This window comes from Pezoporus wallicus, unplaced genomic scaffold (assembly GCF_028554395.1).
Source record: "Pezoporus wallicus isolate ANWC-B61680 ecotype Strahan unplaced genomic scaffold, APGP_CSIRO_Pwel_v1 contig_7835, whole genome shotgun sequence".
NCBI classification, from domain to species: Eukaryota; Metazoa; Chordata; class Aves; order Psittaciformes; family Psittacidae; genus Pezoporus; species Pezoporus wallicus.
The window spans coordinates 2,238,750-2,255,453 of NW_026636866.1; the positions used below are offsets into that span (position 1 = coordinate 2,238,750).

General features: G+C 42.2%; 1 protein-coding gene across 2 annotated transcripts in view; it reads right to left on the minus strand.

The window, feature by feature from the left end:
* The window catches only part of PLCG2 (phospholipase C gamma 2), a 72,174-nt gene extending 64,945 nt beyond the window's left edge, over positions 1-7,229 (minus strand). Inside the window, exon 1 of one of the 2 annotated variants that reach the window (XM_057401930.1) lies at positions 6,892-7,229. In XM_057401930.1, coding sequence (XP_057257913.1) covers positions 6,892-7,087 — 196 coding nt within the window. In that variant the 5' untranslated portion in view covers positions 7,088-7,229. The remainder of the gene's footprint in view (positions 1-6,891) is intronic. The other variant, XM_057401929.1, reaches the window with a different exon arrangement.
* Positions 7,230-16,704: the final 9,475 nt, after the last annotated feature.

Below are 16,704 nucleotides of genomic sequence, written 5' to 3' on the forward strand. Positions count from 1 at the left end.
TTTCCTTAAAGCACTTTGCATCTGATAAAGAATGAATTCTGGATTATGGAAATTATGGATCAGCTTCCTGGAGATTTACACCTTGTCACCTACTTGCTCTACAACCTTAAATACCATAACCTCTTTGGGCTCTAATTTATTCACATGCATATAAATGTGTGTACCAGAATATGAGGAAAACTGAGAGGCCCTGTTTGCTACTGAAAGGTACTCTCAGCAAAACCTCAGTCAGCCAAGACAGACATGTCTCTTAGCAGAGTAGCGACAAGCAGTTCTCACTCTTGGCCACCTCTTCCTTCCCTTCTGCCTTTCACTGCTGTCCCATAGTTCCCTCCACCGCTCTCTCAGCTATGACAGTACATTTGTTTGTGGGCCACTTGGTATCCTAGCAAAGAAACAGCGCAGCAGTGTAGCTGATGTGGAGGCAGAATTGACCCCCAGATACCACGGTGATGCACAACACACACACATCCATTGTACGGCGAGCCTGTGAGAGCCTGAAGTGGGAAGAAACAACACAGGGTGTGTGTGACCCAGGGGCCGTCACGCAGACCCACGCACAGTTGCAAAGGGTAAACATACAAAAATACACAGCAGAGCCATAAGGAAGTGCCTTGCTGAGCAACACACTGCAATAAATCATGCTGGTATGTCACAGCTTCACAGTCATGTATCTACTATGCATGAATTAGCTTCTGCAAAAAAAAAAGGCCCACTACAAATTAAACAAGGAATTTAGTTCCCTCTCTATGAAGAATCTCAGACTTCTTTCTCTCATGTGTTGGTAAAACAAAAGTTAGTTTGGCCCTACTATAGTTACCAAGATTTGTAGTTCTTAAACTGCAAACCATGAACATACGACGGTCAATAAAACCTATGGGTAAACAATCCATAGCCAAGTCATACCGGGTCCCCACCACACACTTTCCCCTGCTACACTATCCAAATTGCCAAATGCCTTTGCTAGCACCAGGCAGCTTCTAAGTCAGGCTGTGCTAGCAGGAAAAAGTGGTGGAGGCATACTGTGGTCCACCCTAAACTTCCAAGAGATTTACTTATTTCTCCTGGCAGTGGTACTGATACCAGCTGCAGATTTAGTGCCATCGGTTTTAGATCCATGGCCCTGCAAAAAGTGCTCCTGTTTTTTTGTGCTTTTACACTCAAAATTCCACCCAAAGTTCAAGTTACACTTTTACATTTAAAATGCTTTGCAACAGAACTCCCACACTTAAACCAACAGCTTCTGATATATTCAGTGGCCAGAGGAAGAGACTACAGGAGACATTAATTCAGAGCAAGAATTAAACTTTGCTCTGGAGGAGCCTTTCATTCTCCCAGCTGTCTCCTGGCAGACAGGTGAACTAGCCTTGTAAGTTATCTGCTTAATACACACTGTCAGAAATACCATTCCTGTGCATAACCCTTAGTCCCCAAGACCTCATTCTGCACTCTGTGACAGTCACTACCCTTTCACCAGGTCATTGCAAAATTTACTTCTCATCCAAGAAATGGAGCAGATTTCTCCTACTGCAACCAATGACAGGGGCTCCACTGAAAATAGAGCTAGCGTGCATACCAAGAAACATAAATGGAGGAGTGGAACAAACCACAAGGGCTTCAAAGCATGGGTGATCTGATAAAGCATTAATACCACTCTGCAACATACAAAATACAACAAAGGGAAAACAAATCCACGATACAAATAATCAAACAAACCCCATCTAACTCCTCAAGGGAAAAACATTTGTCACCGTAAGTCATACCAATCACCGCTGACCTAGGCAACTTACAATAAACAGTGCTGAGATGCTGAGCCCTACAAGCAGTCCCATAGTCCACCCAGCAAACTTCAGGTTATCTTTAACAGTTTAAAATAAGGACAATGCAGAATACAAGGAAATGTTATTAATAAGTAAGAGGCAGAAGAAAAAACTCTGACATTTTGTAGCCAGTGTCTACAAATACTTCCCTCAGACTATGTCGGAGCTAAATGTCTCTATGTACAGAACAATAGCAAGATGACTAAAAGAAGCCCAAGCACAGGTGAACACAGTCACATCTAGCTCAGACCTGCTTCCTTCAGCCATTCGCATAGCTCTCTGCGGGCCCACATAAGGAAGCACGTTGCTGGCATTCATTTTAATACACTAATGAAATCCTGCATACCAAACATCCATGATAAAAACATTCTCAAAGGATCACTGCTCCCTTCTATGCATTTTGGTTTTGACAATGGATTGTGTTGGATCCATCTGACACAGGAAAGGTGTATGCAAGGTACTGTGCAGTTTTAGCAGATGACCAAAGAGCAGCAGTACTAAAAACTTCTCTGGCCTCCACTAAACCTGAAAAACATTTCAGGACAGGCAGCCCCTCTTTTTCCATTGCTAATCTTTCTCCTTTCATCTAGAAGGAAACTTGAAGCTCCAACAGATAGAAAACATGGACAAATTTTATTTAACTTTTCTTGAAAGGTGCTTAGTTTTGTAGTGCCTCCTAAGTTTACAGGCTAAAAAGCAAGGAGAGATGACCAATAGTCACTTAACTTAATCTTTGTTTGGGCCTACAAAGCATCACATTTTACAACAGCAGAATCACAGTAAACGGCAGAAATGCACACTGTACAAGAGGATCAGAGTTCCCTTACAGAGAGCAGAATCTACTGTCTCCAGCAAGTCTGATTAGCTTGGACAAGCTCAATAGCTAGCTTGATCTCACAAACATTGCCCCACCATCCAAGAATTCACTTGACTTGCACAACTCTTGGCTGCACAGCTCTACAGTAAAGGAAAACTTCTCATGCACAGGTTATCAACACCGTTAGGACAACTCAGGAAGGGTGTGAGCAGATACTGTTGTGCTGGTGCTTCCCCTCCCGCAGGCGGGCAGGGAGGACTACCACTAGAAGAGCTGGTACGTAATGTCATGTCTCCGATTTGTAAAGCTAAAACTTACCAAAAGCTGAAATAAACTCTTGTATTTGAAGAATTAAAAAAATCATACAGCACCATTCTCAGTACCACAGTAACTTGCCAAGTTAAAAACATGGCCAAAAATTCAGCTGCTCTATTACAGTGAGAGGATTTACTTGGTACCTATCAGCTTAAAATTTGGCCTTCTGATCTTAGGCCATCCTGCCCTAAAGGACACAAATAACCTGTCCTCTTTCATTTAAGGAAAACACAGAGGTTTCTCCCCAGATCGTTTTTGTTAGAAAATTCCTTTTGTAAATGGCAACTCAAGTCTTTCAGAAGGTCAATGTAAAATCTCCAATACTTAGTCATGGTGTGGTCATACAATGAAGACAGAGACTGTTTAAACCAGATTTCCTAGCCTTTGTATATCCTTACGTCTTCCCACACGGAAGGGATGGGTTTAGAAAGAGTTATCTAAAGAAAGGTGGCTCCATTTTACTTTCTCATCCAGATTATCTCCATTTTATGTACTAATCCAGAGAAAAACACCTGCACTGAGCAGGAAACAGCCATAACTTTAGCAACTCTTCCACTCTAAACAGAACTGCTGACAGGATTTTAATGAAAAAGACCCTTTCAAGAGTAATGCAATTTCAAATACACAGTACTGCCACATTTATGGCCATGGAGTTGTCTAAACATTTAGATCAGTATACCTAATCCTGTATCTCCTTTGCATGGGTTCCAGAATTAAGAGTAGATACCTTTTTGTTATTGTGAGGTTTAACTTAAATCACTTCCAAAATAACATTAACCAAACTTGAAAAAGGACCTTGTAATAATTATGAGCAACTCTAGATTAGAGGATTTTAGTGTCTTTCAGACATTCACAGTTTACCAGCAAGAAAACATGCACTAAGACATCCAAAATTCCCAACACACAAAACTTTTTCTTAATTTCTAAAGGACAAGCATTAAAATAAAATATAGAAGTCAGTCTCCATCTTCTCTATCTATTAACAGCCTATTTGTGTGTCTCAAAGTGAACTGTCCTCACTATCTGATTTAGACACACAAACCCCACAACAGATGCAAACATTTGGGGTTTTGCCTTCTGTAAAGAGCAGTTGCTTGAGTTAAAATAGCACACACTCAACAGGAAGCCATCTTGCCTTTCCCACTCATACTGAATTTTAATTCTTGCTGGAGTGTAGGACAACCATTAAGATTGCATCACAAATACTATTTCTTGTACAGCACAAGCATATTAAGCAATATAATACTGGAGATGATAATTCTGTGCCCTCAGCCACTAAAAAATATTTATTTTTTACTTTTTACAAAGTCAACAAAATCTGCCACTGAATACTTGGAGTCGGTCATATCTACATTTATATATACAAGTCAAAATATTCTTTCTCTACCACAAAGGTGGTACCATGTCCTCAGTATAGCTCTAGAGAAATAAAAGTTTAATTCCCCATCATTGGTATTCAAATTCAGCCATTCAGTTACCAAATATGAAAGCTTCAAATCCATAATTTTTCCACTTTTCAAGCAAAAGAAAGCCTGAGTTCCAGTTAAAAGAAGAAATAGCAGCATTTAAATAATAAATAAATATTTCCATATTTCCTTCCTCTTCAGTAAAAACACTGTCAGCAAGTTAAAACTGCAGTGACTTTCATTTCAAGCAGATCAGATACCATTCATGGTAAATTGTAACAACTGTTCATATTATACTCTGAAACAATGCCTGCAAAACACAGCTTGGTTTTGGGCAGATTAATTGCTTTTTAGACAACAAAACAGTATTTTACATATTCATGTTTTAGAGTAGGGCATATTCTCAGATCTGAAAATTCTACCATTATAAAGGTCACTTAAATGTTGATCAGCTAAAGAACTGCTTCAGTACTACAATTCTCAGGGAGAGAGGCACACGGCTTTTGGATAAGTCACAGGTCTGTAGCTATATTCCCCGTTCTAGTAATGACTGCTTGTGCAACTGGAAGTGAGTCATTACCCTGGTGCATTATCCAGGTGTAAGAGTCGAAGTACAATATTCATCTTCTTTTAAAAAGGTTAAAACCTATACATACAGCAAGCTAATTATCAGCATGTACTACCACAAACACACAACACCCCCAGGAAGCTTTGATAGAAGATTACAAGTCAAACAGTGAAAAGTTGACCCCAAAATCCAGAATGCACAGTCTGTACAATGTTTAATTCAGCCCTTCTGTGCAAATGGCTATGCTAAGCCTTCAAATACATGATCACAAACTCTTTCTATCAGAGGACTCTAATGCCTTGTTCACCCACTAAGTGGTCATTTTCTATTTTGTTTTAATCTTATTGCTGTATGCATAACCTCAGGCTTTATTTGGTGAGCATATTCAAGCAATTCTCTCATAACTGAATTGTTATCTTCTCTCAGGACTTCTTTTTTGGCACACCTCACTTTGGGATTTGAGCATATCAGAACCAATAATGTACTCACATTCTAACAGGTCTTTACAGGAAGCGATAATTACCCTCATTTTCCACATGAGAAACTGGGACACTGAAAGATTATGATCCAGAGTACTTGTTAATTACAGTGTCCAGACCTGCTTGCTTTTCCCCATAACACTCTGTATGACCATATTTTCACTACCAATAATTAAAACATCCTCCAGACAACTGGGCTTTCATTCCACTACATTGTATTTCTAGTTTCACAAGGAATGAGACAGGAACCAATCAAAACAGTAGCAGAGACTTAGTACTTCTAAGTAAGGAGCATGAAGGCAAGCTACACAATTCAAAAATCATGCAGCTTCTTGGTGCATGTCTTGCACCCCCTCCCTTAACTATGCCTCAGACTCCTGTGTTCATAAACCATTTTTCTTCTCTTGGGCCTTGATTAACTTGTTCCTCACTGAAAACCTTGTCTGCTGAGTAACTTTGATTCTCACCTCTGCAGGTTCTTGCACTTCAGTATACCTACCTGCTCAGCCTTCCCAGCTCTCCAACTCCAAACTCCAACGTCTTATCACAATTTCTTTTCCCAAATAGCCCCAGTTCCTAAACTCTATGTTTCTCATATTAGCTGGCTGGCCAATAAATGTTTCTGCAATTCAGACAAACAGTTCAATTCTGTTATTGAAGATAAACACCATTCAGCAGTTGCATAGTAAAATCATGCCCATGATAAGAGCTAAATAAATAAAAGAAGTCGTATGAAAGCACTGTGATTATATTATAATAACAGGAGCTGTACAAATACCAGAAAGCACAGGCTGAGCTTGGTTGACATCAGCCATGTTCAGTAAAAACAGAAGATGAGTCTCAGTTTATTCTTCTACCATAGCTTTTGCAGTCCGATGTATCTTTACACTTCCATTTCCCAAATCTGTTATAAATAATGGGTTTAGTCAATCACTTTAGATACTAAAGAGACAGTATCAACTCAGGACCCTGAAACTATGCCTTATAACCCACAGCTTCATCCTTTTAAGTCATTGGTACTTTCCAATACTGGTCATAAATAATGATTTCTATACTGAAACAGCAAAAACAGAAATTTCACTTCAGTTTCCTTGAATTTGGAAAGGTTTTTTTTTGAGAGAGCGTAAAGAAGTACTGCGTGTTTGAATTTACAGGACATCTTGATGCTTAGTGATGGAAAAGAGCTGTCACTCAGTAACTCAATTCAGATAACACAAGCACCATCATATTTAAAGATGAAGACTTTAAGATCAGGGCTTAGGGCAAAAGCACATTAATCATATTTAAGTAGCGTTAAATACCTAAATAACAAGTTGCAGAAGATTCTTCATCTACATTGCAATGACTCAGAATATTCTCAGCAAATTATCAAACTCCTTTCAGACAAAAACTTCATGTTGTTAACAAAGAATCATTAAATCAACACTTGACAATTATAGCAATCTATTAGTAACCCCAAGTTCAGGTACACTTGGCAAATACTCACAGAAACCTTCAATCTTGTCAGCTGTTTTGCTCCATGCCACCTGCCTGGTTTCCATTATGACCTGAATAGTCCTCCTTTCTGGACTACTCTTCTTAAGACTGAATACTGTCATAACAGTTCCCAACTCCAAGGTCCTTTTGATCTGGCTTTTCTCATACTCTGGAAGACCTCCATAGTCTATACTTTTTCTGGGCATTTTTATATTTTTTAGTCAAACTTTTATGGGTTTTCAGTGTCTAAAAAAAAGAAAGAAAACAGAGAAAATTCAGTATTTAAAACAGTAGACGCATGACTTACATTAACAGCATCTTTGCCATTTTATCCTGAAAGTATGAACAGTCTTCACAGAGGGAGGTACCAGTGATGCTTTGGTAGACACAATGCAGCAAAATTTATTACAAACAAAGAGTCTCCTAAGACATCAAAAATGTGCACTTTAACCCTAGCAAACTTCTTTCAAGCATCAAATCTGCTTTTATTAATTTATATAGTGAGAGGTCTTTGCTCATGGAGATACTCTCTGACACAGAGACAGAAGTAACTTTTATGAGATATCACCATTCTTATAGGAATTTCTTTATTGCTTTAGGTTGTTTGTAAAATTATGATCCATAAAAAACTCACAAGTTCTCTGTGAGCCGGAAGTGAACTTTTAAATTCTTGAAACTAAGCATAATTTAGTTTCCATTACTGTAAGAAATATCTGGAAATTCATTTTGTCCTAAATATTGACAACCTACATGTCAACACGAGAAATATCTGCAACAGATCTGATTCATACTAAAAAAATCTTTCTCTACTCTCATCACAGTATCACAGTATCACAGTATGTTAGAGATTGGAAGGGACCTCGAAAGATCATCTAGTCCAATCCCCCTGCCGGAGCAGGAACACCTAGATAATGTTACACAGGAATGCGTCCAGGCGGGTTTTGAATGTCTCCAGGGAAGGAGACTCCACAACCTCCCTGGGCAGCCTGTTCCAGTGTTCCGTCACCCTCACTGAGAAGAAGTTTCTTCTCAAGTTTAAGTGGAACCTCTTGTGTTCCAGTTTGTACCCATTACCCCTCGTCCTATCATTGTTTGCCACTGAGTAGAGCCTGGCTCCGTCCTCGTGACACTCCCCCTTTATATATTTATAGACACTGATAAGGTCACCCCTCAGTCTCCTCTTCTCCAAACTATAGAGACCCAGCTCCCTCAGTCTTTCCTCATAAGGGAGATGTTCCACTCCCTTAATCATCTTTGTTGCCCTGCGCTGGACTCTCTCCAGCAGCTCCCTGTCCTTCTTGAACTGAGGGGCCCAGAACTGGACACAATACTCCAGATGGGGTCTCACCAGGGCAGAGTAGAGGGGAAGGAGGACCTCTCTCGACCTACTAACCACCCCCTTCTAATACACCCCAGGATGCCATTGGCCTTCTTAGCCACAAGGGCACAGTGTTGGCTCATGGTCATCCTGTTGTCCACTAGTACCCCCAGGTCCCTCTCCCCTACACTGCTCTCTAACAGGTCGTTCCCCAACCTATACTGGAACCTGGGGTTGTTCCTGCCCAGATGCAGGACTCTACACTTTCCCTTGTTATATTTCATCAAGTTACTCCCTGCCCAACTCTCCAGCCTATCCAGGTCTCGCTGGATGGCAGCACAGCCTTCTGGCATATCAGCCACTCCTCCCAGTTTAGTGTCATGATTTTTTTTATATTCCCAATGCCATTTTCAGATAATCAAAATACTGTTTCCATGGTGAACAGCGGCAAATTTGTTGTTCTTCTTTGCCCTGTATTACTAATGAAGCATGAGCTTGCTGCCTGAAGAGACCTCTGAAGTCTGAGAAGCATCACGGGCACTTCGGCCAGAGCTACCATCTTCCTGATACTACATCGGGAGCGAGGAAGTGCTGATGATGGAAGCCTACCAATCCAGTGACAAGATAACACATGAAATAACGACACCAGCTTGTGTGAACTCTTGCATTATGTAAGAATTTAAACCTATGTGAGAGCTATATGAAAATTCAAACCGGCTAACGGTCCTCCTCAGAGATTTAAAGAAAATGAGGGGAAAATATGACTAAATACAAATACTGAAACAAACGCTGGCTTTGTTTAAGACGACTCAGTTTATGCCCTTTTGAAACTTCACGGCTGTTTCTCCTACACAGTCTACTTCTCCTTACTCACATGTCACGTGGCAGGTATTTGTATGCACGCTTTGGGACACATCTTGGCATAAAACAGGCAAAAGAGAAATGCGTGTGCAGCAGCTCTCATGAGTTTCTGTGCTTTGGTCTCCCGCACATCACTGCATCAAAAGCTAATTACAAGCCCAAACACTCCTCTGCAATATTATTTGCAAACAGGATGCCCTGGAACCTGCTCTTTCATCCATGCACAAAGAAGGAAGCGTATTGTTTTCACACAAGTAGCAGGCGCTGCTGCCCCACAGTTCCCAAACACCCCCCTTAACCACAACCCTGAATAGGAAAAGTTTAAAAAAATCTCTGTGCACATGCAGTCACCAGCCACAGCATCTCCTCTGGTTGTGTTCCTCTCTCCTCAGTCCACTACTCTCCGTCATAAGCAGTTTCAGTTTCCGTGTTGATAGCTAATTCAACCATGACACTTCTCGCTTCCCCTTCTTCTGATCCTCCTCCCCCATGTCACTATCTCCTGACCTACTCTTCACTAAAGAGTGCTTTTTTCTGCTCCCATTAATACCACAAAACTGTCTTTCAACAGAGTGTCACTAGCTGCTTTCCGTGCAATCTGTCTGAAGCAGTTTGGTACAGCCATTCCAATCCCTTTTTAAATTCTACCAATCCAATAAACACCTTTTTCCTTTACAGAGAAGACAACAATAGTCCCTTCTTAACTACAGAGTGGTCTCTTCAGCACTGCCCACAGTGAACCTAAAATGCTCTACAGCATGAACCACATCTCACTCTGTGTTTTGCAAAACATTTTACAGGTTATTTGGTACTTAGTATCTGTAAATTGTTATTTTAATATGAAAATTGAATATCCTTGGAATACTGAAATATATATATATATCCCAATCCTACAATTGAAAGAGAGCAGACAACTTTTAAGTTTAGTAAGCAGCAGAATATTTTAGCCAGAATGTAACTGATCCTCTTTGATTCCCTGGAACTAATCAGATGATCATTTAAATTAGCATGGGCTTGCCTCTAACAAGACAGCCACACTCGTCTTGCTACACTGACTTGTAATAACAGAAATGAAAGGAAGGGAAAACAAAAAAAAACAGAATCTTTGTAGCGTGTCTGGTTTTCTGACAAAGAAACCCCATCTTCTCACTTCACTCTTTACATTAAGAATTGTAATAAAAGGAATATGCTGTGATTTGGAACAAGGTTTAACCATTTCAGTAACAAATCACTGCAATAATAAACCCCTCAACTTTTCAATGCGCATAGTTTTTCAGGAGACTATAACAAATTATACATCTTCTCTGCTTTTCACAGAACAAGGTGCAGATGTAAAATGAAACATGACTTAGAACAACAAGAAAAGGAGTTTCTAAGTATAGCTATTTAATATAAAGGCAATGCAGCCAGTATTTTTGACAAATTAGTCCCTATGTACAAAGGAACTACCTCTCAGAGGCAGCTTCTTAAAACAGTTTCCGCTGAATATAAAATACTGGACTTCCCCTTTTAAAGTAGCTCTTTCTTCCAAAAACAGAGCAAAGAGCAGTTTTAGACTAACTTAAATCCTAAGCCGTAGTTTTTAACTTATTGTGAAACAATACTGTAGTTGAAGATACCTACTTCACCAGAAAAGGTGGAAAGAGTTCTGTTACATTTGTTCATTACCACTGACCACTTGTCTCCTGCTTTGGCAACCTGCTCCAGTTTCAGAATAATGTCACATTGAGCTGCCTGACAGTAAAACATATTAGACCTCAAAAAAAACTAACAGAAGCCCTTGATATTAGAGCTAATATTTTAAATATTAAGATTCTTACATGTACCCACAGGTGTCCCTCAGCCTTCTTATACCCATCACTGCACAACTATTTGAATCAACGCTATTTCTACCTATTCACACAGACAGAGCTCTATAATGAGCCTCCTTGCCCCATTTTCTGGATACCTCTAGGCCAGCAGGGTATGAGCTAAAGACACCCTTATGAGCAACAGAAGCATTATTGCTCTTCTGCCGAAGAGCTATTGAAGCCTAAAGTAGAAAGAACTCCCGCTTCACTTACACGATTCAACAAGTGAGCTAACAATCACAGAAACATATCATAAGCTCCAGTTCAGACACACACACCAATATATGACTGTTTCCTTCTGATTACAGGCACCATAGGAGCTAAATATTGATGGTGTCCTGTACCACATACAGAACTGGGACCATCTGTTACTGTTTGTATAATAAGAGCAGTTTTGATACTTTTTTTATTGAAAAGCCAGACTGATTGGGACTAAAAAGTCAGAAAGACTCACTACAAGTAAGCAAGTGAACACAGACACAGAAAAAAAAAGCTACTTAATCTACCCAGAAATCTGGGTAGTTAGTTTTACTTTATTACAGTACTTTACAGAAACAAACCCTTCTTATCTGAAGATCAGTCTACAACTCTTAACTCCCTTTGTGATAACACAGAGGAAAAACTGTACTAAAGGCTAACTACAAATGTACATGCTAGTAAAGAACATCACAGATAAGCACTGGTGAATCGATACTCTGTTAAAACTTCACCTACATGACACAGCAGGTACTTTCCAGGCTCATGAGTATATCCAAGAAGTGCTATTCAAAGTTTGACTCATCAATTTATAAGTTTCTTTGTGCTTTCAGCACTGCAAAAGGACCACTGCATCTCCTGCCTTTGGATTAATTTAGGACATCACCTCACCCAAGCACAGCACCACCAGTATTCATGTCCACCGCCAACACAGCAGTACCACAGAGCTAGTAAAATACAATCAACGCATGGATCTTTGTGCATTGCCCCGAGACGCAGCTGCGGCCCTCAGACCAACGCAGGGCAGTGGAACCGCACCAGGAAGGCTGGCTGCCCACTTGTCATGGCCTGGAGGCCCCACGCTGGGGCCCTCACCCTGGGCAGAGCCATGCACGGCACAAGGCTGCTGTCAGGCACAAGTTGAAGGTTCCCTTCCTTTTTCTACGGCAGCCTGGCCTGCGGCGGAGAGCGGCCACAGGGTGCGGGGTGGCGGGGTCCCCTCAAGGAGCCCCTGTCCCGTTCAGGCCAGCGCCAGGCACGCCGGCACGGCCCTCCCTCACACCTGCTGCTGCGCAGCCCGCCCATGCCTCACCCCTCACCCCCCTCCCACGACCCACCCTCGCACCCACCGCGTGAAACCTGCGCGGGACGGGGCTGCTCCGCCCCAGCCCAGCGGCACCTGCTGCCCCATCCACGGGGACCGCCCTCACCTGGCAGCGGCGGGGGAGCTCCCTCCCGCCGGCACCGGTCCCGCCGCGCTCCCGGGGCTCCCGCTTCTGCTTCTGCCGCAACCGGGAAGGGGCGGGGTCACGTGACCCCCCCTACGGCCGCGTCCTGGCGCGCGGGGCTGGCTGGGCGCTCGGTGCCCGTTCCCCTCAGCCGGGTCCGGGCCGGTGCTACGTCCCCTCAGCAGGACGGGGCTCTTCACCCCCCCCTTTCTCCACCTCCCCGCGGTGCGGGTGTCGAGGCGAGCTCCCTGCTGCCGCTGTCCCCTGCGGGCCCCACAGCCACCGTGAGGCGGGAGGGAGAGCCGCGCTGTGCCCCCTCCTGCCGTGTCGGGCAGCGTGGTGCTGCCCCGCCGCTTAGCAGTTTGTATGTTCTGCTCGTGCGGAGAGGAAAGGTCTCTGGCGCGGCTGGGAATTGCCGTACTGAACGGAACTTTGAGAGAGCGGGTTTAGGAAAAGGCTTTAGAACTTTACTGTCACTGGAGTTAAGGTTTTCAAGTCAAAATTTACTTGTAGTGGATCGCTTAAAAAGTGCGGTATAACACAACCACTTCAGCTTACAATCGGCGGTACTGAAAGTATTTACCAGGTTAGGATTCAGAAGAGCAGGGACAACACGTCATACTGCTCTGAGGTCAAGCCCCGATACTGCTGTAGAATTTGAGGTATTGGGGTTTGTCCCAGACCAATTTGACAAACCTGGGGAAAGTTCCTGTGTTCACAGGCAGAAAACGGGACAAGTCACAACAGTTCATAGACTCATGGGATACTTAGGGATTGAAAGGACCTTAAGATCATACAGTTCCTAGCCCCCTGCCATGGGCAGGGACACCTCACACTAAACCATCTCACCCAAGGCTCTGTCCAACCTGGCCTTGAACACCCCCAGGGATGGAGCATTCACAACTTCCCTGGGCAACCCATTCCAGTGCCTCACCACCCTCACAGTAAAGAACTTCTTCCTTATATCCAATTTAAACTTAAACCTCTGTTTAAGTTTTAACCCGTTACCCCTTGTCCTATCACTATAGTCCCTAAAGACAACTCCCTCCCCAGCATCCCTATAGGCCCCTTTCAGATACTGGAAGGCTGCTATGAGGTCTCCACGCAGCCTTCTCTTCTCCAGGCTGAACAGCCCCAATTTTCTCAGCCTATCTTCATACAGTAGGTGCTCCAGTCCCCTCATCATCCTTGTAGTCCTCCTCTGGACTACAGAGTTCAGAGGACTACAAAACAAATGCCTAGAAGCCAAAGCTAGGAATGTCACAGTGTTTGTAAGGAACGCATTTCCCTGTGCAGAGGAAGCTCTTGGCCATTTCTGCAAGGGCTGCTCCATGTTACAACAGCAGAACCCATGTTCCAAATGTTGGTTCCCAAACACTGAAGTCTGGCAGAGGTAGCTCTTCATCTCCTCTCCTCCCAACACTGGTAGCTGGCACAAAGGAGTGAGAAGGACGCCTTTTAACAGACTAGAATCTAATCTACTGCAAGGAAATAAATGTTTCCCATAATTTCAGTCAGTTTTATGAATGGTTAAACAGTAGCCAAACATTATATTTTATAAATACTCACACCCTAGACACGCAGAAATGACTGAAACAAAATGATACCTGGAGTGGGGTAGGGACAAGTTTTGCAAACATCAACAGCACTATTACCTAGCTACCTAGAAAGAGAAGAAAATGTCAGTTGTACCCAGCAAAAGCTGTAGGGACAATTTGCGAAACTCCTCACAAAGCCAAACTAACAAGTCTTTATCATAGTTAAAAGCACCAGAGAGTTTTACATAAGTCTGATTTATCAGGATCAGAATTGGCAAGTGCATTCAAAATACACCACCACAAAAGGAAACAAAGCCTGAAACCTAATACCTGTGAAGGGTGTGGATCATTTTCAATGCAAAATAAAAAAAAAATAACCATTACAAGCTCATCATCCTTCGTTATTTCACGAGCTGCCTTGCTAAAGACTCTTCACATTTTTCCACAAGTCAGACCCCCTTCCTAACATGTGATGCAGTTACGAACTCACAGAACAACATCTTAACAGGAGACATGATAGTCAAAAAAACAGGAATAGTAAAATATGTATCAGTCACACCAAGATGTCTCTCCCATGCTTTGTTTTTACCCTTTCATCTTTAAAGCCTTCAATGTTTCCTGTTGAAGCTGCCTTTGAAATTACATGAAGGGTGACAGAATGCTAGCACCAAGCAGCCGACTTCCCCAGCTGCAAAAGCTAATACGAAAACATTTGTATGGTCGAAGCCACAAAATACACACTCCACGCCACAGAAAGCCAAAGGGTACACATGATCGTGGGCATTTTACAAGCAGGAGATAACAGTATGCTCTGAATTCCAGCTGTCAGATCCAGAATTCATCTGGGTACGTTGACAGTGAATCTGAGTTACAGCAAATACCAACCTCAGCAGCCTCTCCTGGTTCTGCTTCACTTGCCCAAGTACAAACAGCCTCCTAATATGGCATAGCTTCAGTACAGGAACCACCCTTGAACAACTCGCAAGCCACACAGGCATGTAGTTGACCATCTTTATGATACTCAGAGACTTTGCTGCAGAAGTGAAGCACTACTGCAAAGTATACCCAGCTTTGGTCTAGATATATTTCAGTGTGGTTGTGCTTCAGTGGTGTCCTGGAAGGAAGACTAAAACCTCCCAACATTTCTTGCACAACCCTAGAGTTATCTCATAAAACTCTCTCTTAGGAGTCATCAAACAGAGAGAATTTGTTTATGGAAGAATATCATAGCTGCAGTGGAGATCATAACATTGAATTGCTGGATGTAACAAAATCTCAGCCATATAGAGATGAAGCAAGCAATCCTTAAAAACAAACCAATAAATGGTAACTCAGCACATCCAGTACTCCAGAAGTGTACTCAGACACTCGCAATCACAACTGAAGGTTCCAGTTACTGTCAGAATCAGCAGCTCTGTCATCCAGATGTCAAACCTCAAAAGCACACAGACAACAGAATTCCCTGTAAAGACTATGGACCTCACAGTCACAGATAATTATCAGGTGATGGGTTCAGTCCTCAGCAAAAAAAACCCTGTATACATGTACTGAGGAGAGGTGTGGGAAAATCAGTTCTCTGAGTTGAATCTGGCCCAGCAAAGCCTGTGTGTTTAAAAGGAAGGTTAGCCACTAGAATAAAATCTTACTTCCTTTTTTCATTTTTTTCACAGTTTAACTTTATAACTTTAAAAGGCTCCTTGAATTGTTAAAAAATATAATCACAGTTCATATTTTAAGATCTGAAAAGAGAGTCTTTCAGCTGGGAGTATATTTTTACATTTCAATTATAAATCCCTCAAAACATTGAATTTATAGTGTTGGCACTGACACTTTCCTAAATACAGCCTTGGAAACTTCAACCTTGCCTTATTGTCATATTTGGTAATGCAGTTTTGATTAATTCCCCTGAAGAATAAAGCAAGGCGTGAACCAGAGTCACAGCTATTGCTGTGTGGCCTCGTGGATATAATAAATTATGATCACAAAACTGGTGCCACTTCCTCACAGGAGCTATAAAGAAAAGACAGCTTTTATGTAGAAGATAGAGGTGGAATAGCTTTATCCCATCAGTTGCAAGAAATGTTAAAGAGTCGTTAGGCAGGGGGAACAACTATTTTAGAGACTCTTACTGACAGGTTATCTAGCACCATCATAGTATTTACACTCCTTAGCGGGTAACTCAGGTAGATTTTCTCATTACAAAACCTAGAAGCAGAAGTCTTGTAGAGAAAACTTCACTGTCAAGCTTTTCTTTTATGAACTTTTCACCTGCAGGACTCTAAAGAAGATTTTACGTTGGTCATCAAACGAAATTGCGTGCCACCTTCTCAGGACTAGGTGTCATTCCTGTTTCATATCAGAAAGCAAGTGCCAACCTGTGGGAGAGAAGTCTGTGATCATTTAAGACTAGCTGAAGACAGTTCCTGTAAGTGGAGTGCTATTACCTCGGGAGAGCTGTGTACTGCTTCTTGGATGGATGTATAATAGGGTATTTGCACACACATCCACGTGAACTGGTTGGCTGCTGGAATCCTAAGGGCCAGTGAATGCAGAGGACATCTTGCTTTATTTTTTTTATGTTTTATTAAAAAACTCATTGTTTTGTAAAGTTCGTCTCTTGTCAAAGAACACAAATTTGCTTATGTACAAGACATAGTAATAAGGCCAGTCCTTAACTTGAGGTTGCTCGTGGTGGCCCATCAGCCATTGCCCAACTGCCCTGTTCCACTGTTGAGATGGCACCAATTGCTGCTGTCTGGAGGGAGGAGGGAAGGGATGCCCCTTCCAGTGATTGTTGTCACTAGTGGAACAGTCCTGTATCATCCCAGCACC